The sequence below is a fragment of the Trichosurus vulpecula genome, chromosome 5 (assembly GCF_011100635.1).
Source record: "Trichosurus vulpecula isolate mTriVul1 chromosome 5, mTriVul1.pri, whole genome shotgun sequence".
Taxonomy (NCBI): Eukaryota; Metazoa; Chordata; class Mammalia; order Diprotodontia; family Phalangeridae; genus Trichosurus; species Trichosurus vulpecula.
Genome location: NC_050577.1, coordinates 89774435 through 89795101, shown reverse-complemented (window position 1 = coordinate 89795101; position 20667 = coordinate 89774435). Strand labels below are relative to the sequence as shown.

Below are 20667 nucleotides of genomic sequence, written 5' to 3'. Positions count from 1 at the left end.
GCAAGTCCCTCAGTCTCTCACTCTGCCTCAGTTTCTTTAGCTTCTGTTTGTCTCAGTTTCTTCATCTGTAAAATAGGGACAGCTATAGCCCCTACCTCCCAAGGTTGTTGAAGAGAAAAAATCACATACTATTTTATAAAACAGGAGCTTTAAACCTTAAAGCAATATACAAATGCTAGTTATTATTATTTGATTTATTTTTTATTATTGCTATTATTATGGATAGAAACTGGAGCTGTGATTTCTTTGGTTTAATGAACTCCAACCTGAAGGAAAAAATTACTTGCTTAGGGTTCCACAGCCAACAGGTATCAAGAGGGAGGTCAGACCCAGACCTTCCTTGCTTTGGAGCTAGCTCTTACGGTGGAGAGATCCCTGGGTTTGGAGTTAGGAAGACCTGAATTTAAATTTAGCCTGTCGCGTCCTAGACATGTGACACGGGCGAGTCACTTAACCTCTGTTTACCTCAGTTTCCTCATCTTTAAAATGAAGACAATAATAATAATAATAATCCCTTCTTGCCAAAATTGTTATAAGGATCAAATGAGATAGCATTTGTAAAGCATTTGGCACAATGCCTGGCACAAGGTGTGTATTATAAAAATGTAAGGTATGATAATAATAATAATGTTTGGATGCAAAAATCTGGGGAAAAAATGATGAAGCAAATAGAAGCTCTGGTTTTAAGTTTCACACAATCTTCTATTGCTTTTAAATAATGCATTATTGAGCATCACCCCAACTAATTGATCTTGCTTAGTGTCTATTTACATATAAATTACTTTTCTTGTACAATTTCTGGTGATTCCTTGAATATTTGTATGCTCCATGCCAAGCACAATGCCTTGCATATAGTAAACACTTAAAAATGCTTTTTGTTTGTTCTAGCTTTTGAGGTTGTTATGTTGATTGATTTATTTTCAAATCTCCATCAAGATTCTTTGTCTATTGCCTCTCGTTCATTTTTCCTCTTATATGGTTTTTCTTATATGACTTGTTCTTTGTTCTTCTGGCTCTGATTTTTATGTTTATTTTTTGTTTTGCATTATTTCATAATGTTTATTCTAGATTTCTTTATATTTCTCTACTTGTTAGTCTTATTTGCATTATAGTATTCCATTACATTAATGTAGTACAATTTATTTCACCATTTCTCTATTATTGGACATTTCAGCTGCCTCTGGTATTTTGCAATTACAAATAATGCTGCTGTTAAAATCTTTGTTGTTTTTCTTAACATTTTTATGGCATATTCCTAGTGATAAAATTATTGGGTCAAAGGGGAATTACTTTTGTAACTTTTACTACACACTGCCAGATTGCTTTAGAAAAAGATGCCACGAGTTTGCAGTTCCATCAGCAATGAATGAGTGTTCCTGTTTCTGTATAACCCTGTTAGCATTTATTTTCATTGTTATTAATTTTTTTTTCATTTCATGGGTATTATGTGGTACCTCCAAGTTTTAATTTGTATCTCCTTACTAGTAATGTTGAGCATTCCTTCAAGTAATATTTGTTTCTTCCTTTGAAAAATATTTGTGCAAACCTTTTGATCATTTATCTATTACAAACTGGGAGTTCCTTTTGTGAGTTTTTTAAATATATATTTTAGAAATTAAATTTTCATGTCATATTTGCTATGAATATCCTTATACACAAGTTAGTCAAACAAAATCTCTTCTACTCCCCCTCCCCCATATTTAACAGATGAGGAACTTCATACTCAGAGAAAGAAAGCAGTATGCTCAGGGTCACATGGCTGTTTAGTTGTATAGCAGGGACTAGACCCACAAAGATCATTACACTATATTATCTAAATACTCAATATCTAAATCTCTATCTAAAATATCTAAATACTTTATTTCCTGTTCTGTTAATCTGGACAATTTATTTGTTTGTAAATATGCATACATTTCATTTAAATTTTCAGTTTTATATAAATGGGTGAAATAGTTCCTTGTAATTCCTTTTATTTCCTTTTCATTGTTTTCACAATTTTTCTCCTTTTAAATAAATGACTCTAGTACTATCCTCAACAGTGGCTGAAGGGATTGGTTGCTGGGACTTCAAAGGGAGATTTGCAAAAGAACTAGTCAATGCTGAAAGCCTTTCAATTTGAGACTTTAAGGGAAAAAAGTCAAAAGGTTTAAGTGGTGATGCCCAAGGGAACATACAGAGGGAAGGTAGGAGAAACAAGGGAAGGATATTAGGGTATCATCAATCTCCTTAACAGGGGAAGCAGATGGTACCTCCAGAACACGGTATTAGCCAACAGCTGCAAAGCCAGGTAGGGAAGGAAGAAAAACAGCCAGAGATGCTGCTGGAGAGCCTTAGGCGTATGAAGGTGTTCAGGCCAAAGCAAGATGAAGAAGACCCAAAAACGTTGTGAGAAGCTGCCCCTAGGACTTGACACATCTTTACACTGGATTCTCCAGAGTTCAATGAATGAGGACTCCTAGGTGCATCTTCACTCTGTGCATTTAGATAGTTCAGGATTGCTGAAGAGGGTCAGGTCTTTTAAAGGAAGGCTAGGGGTTGTCCAAGTCTGTAGTTCTGAATGTGGTGCAATGATTCAATCAAAGGGTTCCCCCTACCCTCCCCCCAAAAAAAAACAAAACCCAGATATCTCTTTTAATAAAAAAAAATAATAATAATAAAAATAACATATTTAAATAGCAGTCTTCAAGGTGGCTAAAAGTTGATCAGGAAAGTAAAAGCCGCCAGCAAAGATGTTAAAATAAGTTGTCTGAGACAATACCTGGGGTGTTAGGAGCTCCCTAACAAAGGCCTGAATGCCAATTTTATATTCTTGTGCCCAAAGGCCCCACAGATGAATCCTCAATCAAGCTAACTGAGGGCAAAGTTAACTCCAACTGCCCCTCCTCTACACCATAGCTCCTTTGCTCACAACAGCCCCAAATGGGGTTATGGAAATGTGAAGTGTTAACACATACCTCCTCAGTTCTGCCAGTATCTTAGCCCACAACAGGACTCTTAGCCCTATGTGTTTTAGGCTTTTCACCTCTCATGTCATATCCAGGGAGGTTCCAATCACCCAAGTTTTGGAGGAGACAGAAGTTCTTAATTCCTTAAAGGGGAAGGGATGGCAGGGAAAACAAAGGGACAAGGGGGAACAGGAAGCATAGACAAGGCATAACCTTAAAACCTTATAAACCTTACAAAAACTGAGCCTGAAAAAAACAGAATTTTTTCCTCCACGAAGTACAAGTAACTGACCAGAAAACTAAATTATTTAAAAAGCATTTGCTTAAGCTAGAAGGTAAAAAATTAGATAGAAAACAAATAATGTGAATGGTAATTGTGGTATAGTTCTGGAAACTGAATCTTAATAGTCACTGGGATCCCAGAGAGGCTAAGTCTTGGGGAGCAAATTCTCTGAAATGAACCTTTTTCTGTGTTCCTATTTTTGTTCCTATCTCTTATAGTCAAAGGTTGCAACAGTTATAGAATAAGGTCAAATAGCAGAAACATTTGACTGTGCTTCATTTTCCCCTCTTGTCTGTTCTCATCCCTCTCCCAGGCATGCTTTATGTACCTTAATTAGAGAACTACTCTGGTAATTCTCCAAGATGGTCAACAGGTGTTTTCAGGGGCTTTAGGGTTCTGGCTGTTCAAGTTCCGATTTCTGTGAATAAAAGTCATTCATACAGACACTAACAAGATTAGCTTTTGCTATGAAATATTTACTTCAAAGGTATAGCACAAACATACAAACATTCCTCCACAACACCTGTGGAGCATATTTCCCCCTGCAACTCCCCCCATACCATCTCATCCTCTGACTAGGGAAGGGGCATTAAACTTGACAATTTAGCTCAGTTACTATATAGTGTTAGTCCCACCAAGTTCCAAGTTAAAAGGCTCTTGGGCTTGTATCCCTGGCCTCTGAATTCTCAGGGTTTCTCTGCTGAGCAAATTGCACCATCCAATCCACATTGTTCAAGCTTTCAGGCCCAGGATCCCACCCCCTGTAAATTAAACTAATATGGAAAAATAGATCTGAGCAAAACCCCAAACTGGTTTCTCAGAGACACAGGGCCTAAGGGAAAAGGAAGGGTAGCCCTTCCCACACCCAGTTTAGTGTATAATGTCCATGGAGTGAATGAATAAGCCCTTCACCTCTGGATGCCACTGGAAAGAGAGAGTGAGGGTAGTTTTAAAGATGCAACCAGTTCTGGCTACACAGCAAGTGGAAAGAGACCGTTCCTATCCACATGGCAGGCAAATACAGGATGCCTTCTCGCAGAAGCAAGCCCCTGGCATCTCCCACGAGTGCCTTCATCTTAGGTAACCTGGGCATGTGCCAAAGCCCTGTTAACACATGTATTTTTATTAGCATACCCAGGACTATTATTATTTCTCTTGAAGTCCCACCACAAACAGAACCTCTTCTCTCTTTTCTCTCTACATTTTGAGTCTCTTCCAGGATGGTTATCTTCCTCGTTTTTCTTCTCAGAATTCTCAACTCCTAATTTAAATGTTGCTGCTTCTGTGAACTCTGAGTGATGTTGTAAAAGACACTTCTAGCATCCTTAGTCCTTTTGGCACTGTTCACTAACTAGAAAACAAAGGAACAACATGACCTTTACTCTATCCCCTATACTCAGAATGGGCTTCCTCCTCACCTGTTGGGATCCTTGTCTCCTTAAAAGCTCAGCTTAAGTGCCACCTCCTGTATGAAGCCTCTTCTGGTTCTCCCGGTTACCAGTGCTTCACAACTAAATTATCTGCTATTTACTTTGTCTATAATGTGCATTGTTTTTCTGTCTTCCTGTTGTTTGTCCCCTAGAATATGAGCTCTTCAGAGCAAAGAACTGTTTCCCCCTTTTGGCTACCAGCACCCAGGATAGTGTCTGACACAGATTAGGTGCCCAGGAAATGCTTATAAATTGATTGATTTGCATTTTCTCCAAAGCTGGTGCTAAGAAGGAAGAGGAGAACAAGGCTTCCTTAGTGTGGCAACTATCTAAATGGGGTTTTTTTATGTTTAAAATAGTCTGTCATTATACCCAAGCCTGACTTTCCTCTAAGCTTCATCTGATCTCTTATACTATCTTTCAGTTCTCTCACTGCCTCTCAATACCAGGGCTCTGATCGAGTGCATACAGGGCCTGTCATAGGAAAACCAAGTGAGAAGAACAAATCAGGTAGAAGCATTTTACTCAAAAAGTTTGTTACCCTTGTCCACCTTTCCAGATGGGCTGTTTACAGAAAACTTGAAGGAATTTGCACGTTTGCCTTGTTCTTACAACACACATCTGTTATCACTGGGTAACTCTAAAGAATATCACATCAACAAGTTAAAGATATTTTCAGACATATACATGGCTCAATCACCCATCAAAGCAATAAAGTAATAAATGTGTTTAGTATTGCAACAAGAATCTTACATGTCAGAATCCACCTAAGGGTCAATGTCAGTCTCCAATCGTTAGATCTGCTAGCCAAAGCTACACTGTGACTGTTTTCTATACAGCAGTGGATGCATTCATTCCCATTAACTCTGAGGTTTTTGATGCTTTCAGAGACTATTATATAACCATGGTGAAGTGGGCGACAAGTACCAAAGTAGCAGTGAACTGGCTGAACCGAGCCCAGAATGTATCTATCCTCACACTCTGCGATGCCACCACTGGAGTTTGCACGAAGGTAATAAGACTGGGTCAGCATTGGTTACTTGCCTTGGGCAGCTAATCAAGTCAAACCTTATCAGAACCATGCTCCGAGTCATTCTGACCTAGGCATTCAAGTGAGTCAATTGGTCAGAGTTCCTTCAAAGGTAGCACCAGAAGAAGGATCTTTGCTGGTTATCCCACCTCGTAAACAGGCTTAAGAGTTATGTATGATCATCAGAATAGTTCTTAGAACTAATTGCAATCAGAATAGTTCTTAGAACCAGGCTATCACTGGATAAGTAAATCCATGAGAGTCACCAGCAAGGCTAAGAAATTACCATGGGCACTACTAGGCAGATGTAGAGAAAGAAAAAGGGTATGTGAAGAAGAGAGAAATTAAAGTAGGAGCTGTCTGTGGTGGGGAATTAATAAAGTAGATCAAGTAAGTGATATAGGCACATTGGGTTGACTATGCCTGGATATAACTTTGGACCTTCCTCTAGTGACACAGTTTTTATTACATATCATTATACAAGTATCTTAGCTTGCAAATTAACTGTAAGGTCATTCATTAGTAAAAGTTCCCAGGAGGGATAATACATTGGGCCATTGATGGTTAGTAGTAAGAAAGCTTTTAATCCAAAGATATATGGGATAATTTGGTAAAAAATCAACAGCCCTGGTCTAACCACTGGAACAGCTCTCTCAGAAATGGTTAGAACTGAAGGAAACCCTGGTCAATAGCTTCTCTTAGCCATCACTCCTGGGTTCTGTTTCCTAATTCCAAGAGGATGATTAGCCTTGACAGCCAGCTTGAGTGGAAACCACTGGCAAGATACAACTCTCTTACTCCAAATGACCCACCCCTTTGTAAATACCATTGAGCTTAGTACCTTTAAACTTGGAGGATGGAAAGGTCTGAAAAGTGGCTGTATGCCAAGGATTCTTGAAATGCTGGTCATAGGAAAGATTAAGGAGTGTTAGGGAACTAAGGTAAGGAGACATAAGGTTATCTTCCTTATTAGGAGAGGGTTCTAAGTTGTTTCTAAGAAAAAGAAACCAACTTGGGAAAAGAAAATTAAGTCAATCTGTTTCACAAGTGGTACCCAATGACAGAATCCCAGGTGGGATAGAGCACCCCATAGGCAATTGCGGAACAGCCATTTCATCTCACCTTGTCATGTTTTTCTACATGCCATTTGGGATTCTTGGCCTTCTGTTCTTATCTTTGGGCCAAAAAATAAGATAAATAAGATCTTCCAGACACCTGAGTCTGTCCCTTATATTATGTTTCCAGATTTAGGAAAAAGAATCAGGTCAGAAGAATCCGTAGCTGTAGTCCCGCTTGTCACTGGAAGGCATCCACTGGGTTTCCTAATAGCCAAATTAGTGTCAGGAACAAATCTTTGAACTTCATTAATGATGTTGTCTCATGCCTTAGTGGGTGCATCTGTTTGGATATCTGATGCATTTTTCTAGATTTTTTTTCAGGTCATCTTCCAAAATATGCCTTCTCCCCACCTCTAAAGGTATAAGAAGTTGGGGCCTCTGAGTATAAATGCAGGGACACCTGAAGTAGAGATTGGGCTGAAGGCTCCCCACAGGCTATCTTGTTCATTACTAAAATGACAACATTTTACAGTTGCCTTAAAGGAAAAGGAATAGATTTCTGAGCATGTCTGCAAAATGATGCATGTCAGCTGGTGAAAGGCCATCTCTGTGGAAGCAGCAGGTTTCCCTTTGTTGCTAGGGTAGGAGACAGACCTCCCAATACAATGATACATGTATTTAGCCCAGAGCCACAAAGCAAGAGAAAGAGGCTGCCCTGGGCTTACCTGCTCACCTTGCATGGCTCAGCGGTTCTTCTGTCCTTGTGCAGCCACTATGTAGATGCAGGCAAATTGCTTTCTGCCTTGAAAAGCACAGATACAATACACGGAAAAATCCCTTTTCTAATTCTCTTATTTTATTTCAGAAACATGAAGATGAAAGTGAAGCTTGGCTGCACAGACAGGTAACTATCTTTGTACTATTCACCATTTTTACTACAGACACCAGATATTAAGAGCTGTACATCCCCAGAGACTGATATTGCCCAAGCAATTATTATAAAAGGCCAAAGCCATCATATCATGACTATAGAGTTAGAAGGGGCCTTAAAGCTTGTCTAGTCCAATCACTTTGTTTTACAGGTGAAGAAAGCAAGGTTCAGATAGGCTGTGACTTGCCTGCATTCACAAAGGTAACAGGGGACAGAGCCAAGATTTGAACCTAGACCCTCTGACTCTAGGCTCTCTGGCTAAATGTTGATTGAGCTCGAATGAGTTGAAGTGACTTGTTAAAAGTCTTAGGAATATTGTCTGAGCAGGTACTTGTAACTTCTAATACAACGCACTGATAGATTTATAGAAACTCACCAAATGTGGACCAAAATAGCAGAAAATTTCTGAAGTATGAAGGCTCTCTGCAACTTTTTCATGGCTGAGATTTCTTTTCTGTCCCCTGTGCATCAGACTCTCCCATATTTCATGTGTCATATCCCTCTAGAAAGATGGACAGATGGGAAAGTGGATAGATGAGGAAGCTGTTCCATGATCACCTCCTCATCTGTTCATCTCTACCTCAGAAATAACTTGAGATATCAGTGTAAATTAACAGAGATCATGGGCTTGGGATGTTTAGGGAATAAAATCTAACCTAAATGAAATAAAGGCCTAGGGGAAATGAGGTCATTTATGTCTTTGTTTTTTTTTTTCCTCTAAGATTGTTCTGTGTACTTGGTTAGGTCATACCAGCCAACTCATAGTTCAGTATATAATCTTCAAGGACCTTTGATTGCATCAGTGTGCATATTCCCTTGACTGACATAGATCGATTCCCTTCCACTCCTTAGTAGACAGTTTAATGAGTTGTAGCTAAAAAAAACAAACAAAAAAAAACAACTGTGGATTATCCTGCAGTGATGAGCCACTCTTAACCCTGCTAATCTGAGCTGAACTGCAGAATCTGTTGTTAGGCTTGAATTCCCAGCCTTCCTGTTCACTTAACAAATATGTATTATACACTTGCTAGATGACATTATTATCCCCATTTTACTGATGAGAGAACTGAGGCAAACAGAAGGTAAGTGACTTGCTGAGGGTCCTATAGCTAAGTCATTTGAGGTCAGATTTGCACTCAGGTCTTCCTGACCCCTGGCGGGTCCTCTATCCTCTACCCCACCTAGCTTCCTAGGTAGAGATAAAACATGTACACATGTAAGTAAAACAAGATTTTAAAAGTACTCACAACTTAGGGTGTTGGAGCAAAGGGCGGGGAAGAAGGAAAAAGGGAAGAAAGGAAACAAGTATTATTAAGCACCTACTAAGTTACAAAGCACTCTGCTAAGTGTTTTACAAATATCTCATTCAATCATCACCACAACAGCCCTGAGAGGTAGGTGCTATTAATTAGCCCCATATCACAGTTGAGGAAACTGAGGCATACAGAGGCTAAATGCCCTGCCAAGAATCACACAGCTGGGAAATATCTGAGGCTACATTTGAATGAAGGCTTCTTGACTCCAGACAGCGCTGTAGGCACTGCACCACTGAGCTGCTTAGGTGGATGTATAACATGTATGCATGTAAGTAAATAAAAGATAATTTAAACAGCACTGACTGCTGGGAGGGGGCGGATCAGGAAGACTTGACAGAAGATTTAGCAGCTGAGCCGACCCTTGAAGGAAGGTAAGGATTCCAAAAAGTAGAATTGATGAGAGAGTGCATTCTAGAAACAGAGGGAGGGCTCATGAGAAAGAACGCTCAAAATTAGGAGACAGAATATCAGTAACAGGAAATAGGAGGGAAAGGCACTTGGCTTGGCCCTTCTTCACAGTGAACCCCTTTGTTTTAGAGGCGAGGACTCTGAGACCAGGCAATATCAGGTGGCTTGCTAGCTAATGATAACTGTAGTGTTAAGACTCCCAGCCCTGAATTTTCAGATTGCTACTTAAATTGAGAAGCCTTATGATGGACTCTCCTGCCAGCAGACTAGGACCTAGGCATATTTCTGGAAGCTTAATCTGGCTGATCTCCAAGTCCATTATGGTAGGCTTCCAAAGGGGAGGAGAAGGAACATATCTGATTGACACTTATATATCCTTATCAATAGGGAGGGAAGCAAGATGAGCAGCCATCCAGAAACTCATCAGAAACTTGCATGTCAGCCATTTACAAGCAGGCACCCTCCCCTTTTCCAGCCCCATCGGCAGTCATAACTCTTAAGAAAGATTAAAAGAATTTCTTCATCAGATAAAGGTTCCAGAGCTCTGCCTTAATGGCATACTGCTCTAAACCAAGCTTAATTTTTTTTTGCTTTTCTTTTTTTGTCATTTGGCATATATTGCAAGATCTGTCATTTTGTTTTAGTATTTCATTATTTTTTTCTTTTTTGTCAGAAATTTTAAGTCTTTTAAAAAAAAAACTTTCTCATTATTGTTTGCTTCTGTTTTCGAGATTAAATCTTCTTTCTCGCCTAGGCTGGAAATACAGCACCACTCATAGGTTCAGTCCTGCTAGTATTTGGTGGGGAACATACATACATACATACATACATACATGCATACATTCACACATGCATACATTCATACATGCATATGTTCATGCGTACATTCATGCATACATTCATACATGCATACCTTCATACATACATTCATGCGTGCATGCATTCATGCATACACATAAAGTCTAATCATTTTCCCCAGCCTGTTTAGAAACAAGCTGTTGTTTCTGACTTTGTGAAAGATCGCTAGCAAGTTACTGAAAAATTAAGTTGATCCATTTTTTCTGGTTCACAAATATGATGTGCAGATAATCTCATCAGTCATGTAGTTCAGCCCCCTCACTTTACAAATGAGAAAAACAAGGCCACAGAGGTAAGAAACTTGTAGATAAAGAGCAAAGTTAGGTTTTAAACCCAGGTCTTCTGACTCCAAATTCTGCATTTTTTTCTATTATACCTTACTTAATCTTGTATACTTACATCACAGATGTAAATTTATTCTCCATTAAAATAAGATTAACCTAGCGTTATAAAAATCCTTCCTGAGTTGCCGGTTTACTCTTTTTTATGAGGAAGATTCTTTTTTCTGACTAAAATACATTTTTTTTCCATCACGCTAAAGGGATATTGCCATTCCCAACTCCCAATTGAAAAATAGAAATGTGTTTTAAATGCCAAATTAATTGTTGATTTTTTCTATTCCCTCACATTTCAATTCTATATTTTCAACAAAAAAAAATATAAAAATAAGTGTTTACAGATTGAAGTTTTCAGTTTGTCTTCTGTGTTCATGAAAATTAAATGCCATTTTCATCACATGTTACTTAATGTCTTTAGCACATCTTATATGCACATGTTCATTTGCTGCAGAGAAATGAATTGGCTGCTAGCCAGCTGAGGTTGCTTTTTACTACATGGTCTCATTCCTGTTCACTCAGACCTCCTGGAATCAGATGCTCAACTAATTGGTGTTCACCAATGGGAACTTTGAAAGTTGAGCTTCACAGAAGCTGAGAGGTTGCTTTCACTGAACAAAGAGAACAGATCAACAGGATGCAGAGAAATGGACCACTAATTTTGGGGGGACCATGCAATCAGTGTTGGAGGTTACCACACTTCAGGCATTCATTCACTTTCAATTTGCCCTTTTACCATTTCCCTTGGGGAGAAAAATAAACAAACAAAAGTGAGTACTGAGCTTTTGAAGAAAAGAGACAGTAGATACAGGAAAGCATGACTCAAGCAACAAGTTTTTTTTTTTTTTAAGAAACCAGAATTCTTTTTTCCAAGGATACAAAGAGGGATGAGAAGGACAGTTAATCCCTTCTGTCTGTGAGCAAATCTGTTTTGCATCTGACAACATTTAGGAAAATCTTTCTTTTTCCCCCTTTTTCTTGGTTTTGAGTATATTTCAGGGTGAAACAACTAAGCATTTTATAGACAGAGATGGGAGTGACCATAGAAGTTACGTAGCCCAACCTACCCTCTTTTTACAAGTGAAGAAACTGAGGCCCAGAAACTTGACTAAGGTGACACACCTCATTTGTGAAGTAGCTGTGATTAGCAGCCTCCTTACTGCCAGGTCCACTGCGTCACAGAGACTGGAAAAATAGAAAATAGTGTGGTACAGCAGAAAGGATGCCAAATTTGGAATCAGAGGACCTGGGTCCAAATTCCAACTTTGCTACTCTCTGTGACCTTGGCTAAGTCATTTAATTATTCTGGGCTTTGGTTTCCTCAATGGTTTAAAAAAAGAAGAGAGAAAGGTTTGGATTAGGTCGCTCCTAATGTCCTTCAGAGTTCTAAATCTATTATCCTGTGATAAAGTTGGCATTTACCCCAATCTAGGCTTGTGATTTTCCCAGAACGGTACAAATGGGCAGACTTTGCAATATTCCTTGGGATATGATGGGCAATTTTACAGGACTGAAGGTATGGCACCGTGCTTTGTAAGGGACCAAGCTAATGCTATTGCTGATGAGCCCAGCAAACGCAATATAATTATTCTTTTTTCTTTATAAATAGCTTCTAAATTGAGAAATAAAGCTAGCTCACACTCATATAATGCCTTCAGGTTTGCAAAGTTTTACACACTATATACACATACATATACATAAAGTTTTAATGTGTATACACATATGTATGTGTATATGTATGTATATGTACATATATAGACATGCACATACACATACACACACACACATATATGTGTATACACACGCACACGCAAAGTCGTGCGTATGTGTTCTGGGCAGCTAGGTGGCCTAATAGATTGAGTGCCAGGCCTGGAGTGCAGAGGACTCATCTTCCTGAGTTCAAATCTGGCCTCAGACACTTACTAGCTATGTGACCCTAGGCGAGTCACCTAATCCTGTTTGCCTCAGTTTCCTCATCTGTAAAATGAACTGGAGAAGGAAATGGCAAACCACTCCAGCATCTCTGCCAAGAAAACCCTAAATGGGGTGACAGCATCCGACACAACTGAACAAATGACTCAACAAACACAACAACAAAGTCTGTATTATCTCATTTACTCTTCACATCAGCCCTGGGATGTAGGCATTATTATTATCTTCGTTTTGCAGATGTTGAAGTTGAGTCTCAGAAAGGGTAAGTGACTTGCCTGGGATTATATCACATTAAGAGTCTGTGGTCACATTTGAACCCAGGTCTTCCTCTCTCTAAGCCCAGTGCTTTGTCTCCTGTTCATCCTGCCTCCAGAAGGCCTTTACAGCGGACCTCACTTGTACTGTATCACATGAGGTTTCTGTTACCACTCCCCCTCCCCCCACCCAGAGTAAACTGTACGGTCCAGTGAGAAGAGCACCGGTCTTTAGTCAGAGGGCTTTGTTCACATGCCCTCTCTACTCTTAGTATCTGTGTGATCATATGCACTTAACGACTCTGGGTCCCAGTTTCTTCATTTGTAAAATGAATGAGCTGGAGTAGATAGCCTGGGAGATATATTCTAACTCTAAGTCTATAATTCTGGGATCCTATGATTTATGAATGGTCTTAACACACATTAAAAGCAAAGACCTCAGTGTTTGTTCTTCCCTGTGTGTTAGACCTTCCTTAAAGCTGGTCCCAACTCTCATTCAAGATATTACTAAATATGAATCTAGTTAGAATTAAGGGGATGTGGGGAGGGGGGTATTTTTTCCCTCCTTCAATTGCTTCAAAGTAAAATGTGCTGCCTTGCTCATCTGGGTATTTGCCTCCTACAGAATGAAGAACCCATCTTCTCCAAAGATGGCCGAAAGTTTTTCTTTGTCAGAGCCATTCCCCAGGGAGGACGAGGAAAATTCTACCATATTGGCATGGCCTCTTCCCAGGTAACAATACTGTGTTATTGAAATGCTGTCTTGCTGGAGCAGTGCCTGCTCCTAATGACCAGAAATCAAAGGACTTGAATCCCTTAGGCCCCTTGGGAAATGCCATCATTTCATACCCAAGCTTCCTTACAAGAAGATGGACCAAGGCCATTGCACTGGACATCCCATATCTAAAAGGGATAATGGGTATGAGAGTTTCCCTTAAAATGTCATCTTATATGAAGCTCATGTAAAATTCTAGAATAATTTGTAAAAATAATAGGACTAAAGTTTTTGTTTTTTCAAAATTTTATTCAGTGAGTTCTGTGCCAAATTTGACAAACCCATAAACTTGCATCCATTCCGTATCTGTTGAGGTCATATATGTTTTACTGTCCCTTCTTCATCTCTTAGGGTCATCTCCTACAAATACCCCCTCCCCACTTCTGTCAGGTCCCTAAAGGTTTATTTGGTTTTGGGGTTTTTCTTCCTGACTTACCTCTCCCTTTTGAAGCAGACTTAAGATTTACAAAGCACTTTACAAAAGTTATGTCAGTCCTCCTAACAACCTTATGAGGCAGGTACTTGAGGCCCTGTTATCCCCATTTTACAGATGAAAAAACCAAGATTCTAAAAGGATAAACTACTTGTCCAAGGTCACACAGCTAGTAAATATCAGCAGTGGGATTCATACCCAAATCTCTCTTGACTTCAAATCCAGTGACCGTTCCATCCTCCAGCGTGAGGCACCATGGCAGAGTGGCAAAACCACTGGATTTGGAATCCAAGGAGCTTGGCTCGAGTCCTGATTCAGTCACTCCCTAACTGCGGCTTCAGGCTAGTCAGCTATACAAGGTCTCTGAGCTTACCCCAGCTCTGAAACCCTGGTCCCTCATCTTTAAAATAGGGATGAGAATATGTTTCATAGGACTGTTATGAAGATAAACTGAGATAGCATTTTAAAAGCTTTATGAACTGCAAAGCTCTATATGAGACATTTATAGTTATTCCACAATACTTGTTGTAAAATCCATCACATTTTCTAGTCAGTCAATGATCATTTATTAAGCATTTAATGTGTTGGGCAGTGTGGAAAGTGCTGAGACACAAAGAAAGGCAAAAACATTGCCTCTGCCTTCAAGAAGCTCGCATTCAAATGGGAAAGACAACAAGTAAACAGTAGGTTTATAGAATAGACAGACAGTGATCTCAGAGGGAAGGCACGGGGTCAGGGGTGGAGAGGCACACGCTAGGAAAATCCTCTTACCAAAGGTTGGATTTGCTCTGTCTTGCAATAAGCCAGGGGGTGTTCTGTTAGAGCCCTCTCCCATCCTTCCCTCTGCATCTCAAGACATTTGTTATCTCATTTACTCTTATATGGACCGTGGCAGTTCCTTAATTGGTGTCTCCTGTAAACCTTCATCTCTGGACTTACCAAATTCCTAATCAATCTGTATTCATTGAGTACCTGTTATGTTCCCAAACATGTGCTATGCACTAGAGATGATGCAAGAGAAGTGCTCCCTGCCTGTAAGGAACTCATTCACTCTTTGGGGGAGAGAAAAGACTCATAATGAACAATTACACATCAGCACATAATAATATATAATTGTTCTGATTGTGGTAAAGAAAGAGAGGTCACCATGAACTACAGTGTTTCGGGAAGGCTAACACAGGATGTAACATGTGAGCCGAACCTTGGGGACTGGGCAAGAATGTAGTAAATATCAAAGAAGGAGAAAAACATTCTAGGTGAGGGGACAGTATGAACAAAGAATCACACATCCCAATTCCAAAGAAGGTTGCCAAATCACCTTGCCCTTTGCCTTTTTGCTTTTCATATAGTCATGGACTATTAGGGGCAGCTAGGTGGCGCAGTGGTTAGAGCACCTGGCCTGGAGCCATTGAGACAAGTTCAAATATGGCCTCAAACACTTACAAACTGTGTGACCCTGGGCAAGTCACTTAACCCTGTTTGCCTCGGTTTCCTCATCTGTAAAATGAGCTGGAGGAGGAAATGGCAAACCACTTCAGTCACAAAGAGTTAGACACAACTAAAAATGACTCAATAACAACAAATTATAGCCAGAATATGTCATCTTGTCCACCTCCCAAATTTTATAGATGAGAAGACTGAGGCCTCCTCATCATTTGCCTAGAAAGTACTTGAACCCAGGTCTCTTTATTCTTTTCACTAGACTATGTTGCCTCTCTTATTTCCTCTACTAGGTTGTAAGTTCCACGTAAACCACTTCTTATTCTTTTCTGTTTTCCCACAATGCCTACTTAGCATACTGCCCAGCAGTTTAGAAGGCCCTCAATAAATATTTGTCCACTGGGAAATTTTCCCTTCCCCAAGTCTACTGGTTTGCTTGCCCCTTGCAGGAATCAATCCCAAATTGCCCTCCGTTTCCTTTCTTTTAATTTTTTTTTCTTTTTCACTATGATTTTAACAATCATCAGTGAAAAACATGATAATATTAGAAAACAAAACATTTCATTTGCAACTGGATTTGCTGTTTTTTTGAATCTATATTAAATTTAACAATGTAGCAACACAATTGCCCAGTTCATATTCCCTTCTGAACTTTCTAATGTTGTATTGATGCTTTTGTCTCTCATTTTCCCCTCCTTGATTTCAGTGCTTATTTCTACCCCTGACACACACTCGTTTGTGTTCTCTCTCCTTGCCTCCTTTTCCCCTTCTCTCTCTTCATTGCTTTCTCCTCCCCATCTCTGCCTACCCCCCTCTGCCTGTGCTTTTCTTTCTGTGCTTCTCTCACCCCCTTTTCCACCTTCTTCCTGACTCCCATTCCAGAAAGCCCCAAGGTCTTTGTCTTTGCCCCTTCACCTAATTTAATTATTGCCAGCACTGAGCCTGATTCCCAAAGCCCCTGTCTTCCAGAACAGCTTGCCTATAACTCTGCACCTCATTGCCTCTACAGCTCGCTTCAAATCACTGTGGAAAACATCTTTCCTGTCAAGCTTGTCTCTTCTCTCTCCTTCTGCGGTGATTTATGATTGCAATTACACTATTTAACTCTGTAAGGCATTTAGAAAGAAATGACTTGTATGAAAGCTGGAACACTCAATAATGTTGTATTGAACTACCCTGATACCTACTGGCAGAGAATGCCAAGAGAAAGTCTCCCACCCTTCCTTCCTCCCACCTTTTCTCTTGCCTTCCTTTTTCCCTTTTCTCCCCTTGGATATCATCAGCCAATCAAACTACAAATGCATGTTGGGTCCCAACTTTGGCCAGGGTTTAAGACCCCAGTTACATACAGGCTATATAAGACACATAAGACATACATATGGACAGTAAGCACTCTAGGAATTTAAGGAAGGAAGAGATCATTCTAGTGGGGTGAGAGGATATTCAGGGAAGACTTCATGGAAGGGTTGCACTCTGAACAATAAATAAGATTCTTCTAAGTGGAAAGGTGGAATGAGGACATTCCATACACAGAGGGAAGCCATGTTTTCACTGAGCTGGCATGCAATATGCAAAAGTATAAAAGTAATAGTCCCCAGTATGTTTCTTTCCAGTAACAGGGTCATCTTCCTGTTTGTGTGTTGTAGCCCAATAGCAGCAATGACAACCTCCAGTCTATCACCTCAGGGGACTGGGATGTGACCAAGATTCTGGCCTATGATGAGAAGAGAAACAAAATGTAAGTAAAGCAACGGGGACCAGGTTATGGAAAGCTCGTTCAGCATTTACCTTCTCGCCTCAAAGGTTAATGAAGATACATGGAATGCCCTTAAATCATGCTATACCCAATTGCTTACAGACTCACAGGACATAAAGACTGAGCTGCCTTTTTCATTCTCAAAACATCATTAGCTCATGGAATCTCAAAGACATTTTGCGATAGAGTTCTGTCTTGCCCACCACTAACCTCCAGTGTTAGAATTTCACCTCATCTTCTCAGCAGATACTGTGAAGTGAGAATCCCTTTTTGTATCAATACTTTAGTACCACAGTCATGGTTTCTGCAGCTTGGGTCTTAGACAAAGATCAGTCATTCAGTCATTAAGGTTTTATTACATGCTAACACTGTGCTAGGTACCATGGGGGAAATAGGATATGAAGCATGGTTTCTCCCTTTAAGGATCTTTTGGCAAGCTTTGAAGGGAACCCCCATTCTAACTTTTACAGGGCCCTCTTTAGCTGTCCCCAGGTACCCGACTACCCATACAGACATTTTGTACCCACTCTAGATAGAACTGGCACGTTTGTGTCCTACAGGGGAAATATACAGTTATCCCTTCCACAACGTGACTTTCCCCACTGCAGTTTTGATATGTTGTGGGTTGGCAAAAGAAATTAAATGAGAATTGAATGGGAGTTCTGCAGAAGCTGCAGATGACACATTAAAACCAGCAGATAACACAGAGCCTATGACCAAATACTTAACCCAAATTTTACAGTAAGATACTGTAAAGACCCCATAAAGGAAAAAGAAAAAATTCAAACTTCTTCTTTGGTACAAAGAGAGGGTCAAAGATTTTATGGATTTTCCAGCTTGCAGGGGCACCAAGCCCTTAAACCCTGCAATGTGGTGGCGATAACTGCAGTCTGCGAGAATAAACACAGTCATTGACCTATCTCTCCATGTTCCCTTCATGCTTCTCTAAAAATGGCCTTCTAGTTCTCATAGCAATGCTGCAAGTACCATTGTTTAAAATCACAAAATGGTACCTTGACTGAGGCAGGTCAGAGAGGTGTCTTCTAACAGAGAGGCTAATGGCTGATTGTTGTTAGGACAAGTCTTTGAGGTGCAGGATTGAGAGTCTCAAGGGCTTTATGTAGTTGCTCAAAGCCACGGTCACACATAACCATTTTCTCCACCCAAAATGTTGCAGATTGAACAAAGGCCTTTCTGAAACCTCGGCATTTCAAACTTCTCAGGCCATCTCTGAGCCAGAATATTGCAGGTGACGTTTGGCTGTGATCTCTGCCCCACTCTTCTTCTTCATGTGGCCCTTCGAGCTAGTGCCTTCATATTCCCTTTGAAGGCTCAGTCACCACTGAGCTACACTACCAGGTCCTTCCCTTCTGGGCAATGTCTGTTTTAGGGACCTACCCATTCCTTCCTATTTAAAAAGGTTTAAATCATCTCAGTCATTGTACAATACAGGAAAGAGCTCTAGATTTAGAACTGAATCTGGATTCAAACCCTAAGTCAGTTATTTGCTATACAGTCTTTAGTAAGTCCCTTAAATTCTCTGGACCTCATAAATTTACTTATCTGTGCAATGAAGGGATTGAACTTGTTGACTTCTGACATTCCCCCCACCCCTTCTAGCTCTAAAATTCATGATCTGTTTTCCTATGATCCTCAGGTCTTTCAGTCAAATCTCCTATGAAATCATTCCTTGTAGCCTCGCCATCCTGGTTACCCTCCAATGGATTAGCCCTGATTTGTCCAGTAGATGTGTTCTTCCTAAAATATGTTGCCTAGAACTAGACACAGTACTCTAGCTGTGATCTGACCAGGACAGAATGCAGCAGTACTATTACCTCCTTCATCCTAGACACTTTGCTAGCCCTTTCTTAATGTAGCCTAAGATGGCATTAAATTTTTTGAGCTATCTTATCACAATTAATTCTAAGTGACTTTGGAGCCTACCAATCTTCCACCTAAGTATTTATTTTCAGATGAACTACTTTTTAGCCTTCCCCTTTCCAGTTGTCTACTTGAGAAGCTAACTTGAATCTACATTTAAGATTTTTAGATGTGTCCCTAGTAAATTTTATTTTATTAGCTTTGGCCCCGCATTCCACCCCATTATTTTTAAAACCTGACCATGATATCCAATATTTAATCATTCCTTCTAGTTTTGTGTCATCCACAAATCTTGTAAGCCTGCCACTTATGCCTTAGTCCAAACTATTGATAGATATGTTGACCAAGACAAGGCCAAGGAAATATCCCTAGTGCAGTCCACCCAACCACCCCTATAGGAAGGTATTAATCATGACTCTGTAGGTCTGGTCATTGAACCAGTTCTGAATCCTTTTAACTTGTCTAACCAATTTCTCTCTGTCTGATCTAAGAGATGTGTGAGAGACATTGCTAAGTGACTCGCCGGAAGCCGGGCTTATTATCTGTGCATTAGTGCCTTCATCTCTCAATCTAGTAACCCTATCCAAAAAAAAAAAAAAAAAAAAAAAGGAAACTTGTTTAGTCTGGCAGGATTTGTTTTTGATCCACTATTGCTACTTCATCACTACCACTGCTTCCTTCAATAACTGGATTCTAGAATTTTGTCCTGTTTCCGAGGCAAATTCATTGGCCTATTCATTAGAAGAACCTGCCTTTTTGGCTTTTTTGGAAATCAAGACCACTTTTGCACTACTTTTTCATTTCTCTTTGGTTTTCAGAAGATCATAGATCTTCTCGAAGGATCACAATTGAGCAGTCACATCAGCAAAGACTTTCAGAACCCTGGGTAACAGTTCATCCAAGGCTGTTTACATGAGCCTCACGTAAGGCAGTTAGATGCTGTGTATTTTCTTATCATCATGTCTCTAACTCTGAAATTTAATTTCCAGATTAATTATTCAATTCTGTATTTAGTCTGAAGATCATTTTTCTTGGTAGATAAAACAGAAACAGAGTGAGACTTGAGTAGCTCTTCCTTCTCTCTAATAGTTAACACTTCATTCTGGGCCATCTCCAATCATCCTGACGAATATCCGGTCACTGGATCCAGATGGCTCTGGAGGAGAAAGTGAGGCTGGTGATTTTGCACAGCCCTCCCTCACTCAAATCGCAGTCAACTGCAAGTCATGTCATCATTTCCCTGATGTCATGGTCCTCTTCGAAAATGAAGGACAAACATAACAACAACAACAAGTTAACATTTATTTAGCCCCTACTATGTGCCAGGCACTGTGCTAAGCACTTTACAATTATTATCTCATTTGATTGTAACAACAGCCCTGCAAGTTAGGTGCTATTATTATCCTCACTTAACAGACAAGGAAACTGAGGCAAACAGAGATTAAGTGACTTTCTCGGGATCACACATCTTATCAATGTCTGAGGCCAGATTTAAACTAAGGTTTTCCTGACTTCAGGCCCAACGTTTTATTCAGTGTACCACAATTTCATGTACAAGTTAGTAAAAAGTTGTATTTCATCCATCATTATGAGTCATGGCAT

General features: G+C 39.9%; 1 protein-coding gene across 1 annotated transcript in view; it reads left to right on the top strand.

The window, feature by feature from the left end:
- The window catches only part of DPP6 (dipeptidyl peptidase like 6), a 1232953-nt gene that overhangs the window by 1075712 nt on the left and 136574 nt on the right, over window positions 1-20667 (top strand). Inside the window, exons 11-14 of the mRNA XM_036759527.1 lie at window positions 5547-5670; window positions 7612-7650; window positions 13406-13513; window positions 17075-17166. Of these exons, the coding sequence (XP_036615422.1) occupies window positions 5547-5670; window positions 7612-7650; window positions 13406-13513; window positions 17075-17166 (363 nt within the window). The remainder of the gene's footprint in view (window positions 1-5546; window positions 5671-7611; window positions 7651-13405; window positions 13514-17074; window positions 17167-20667) is intronic.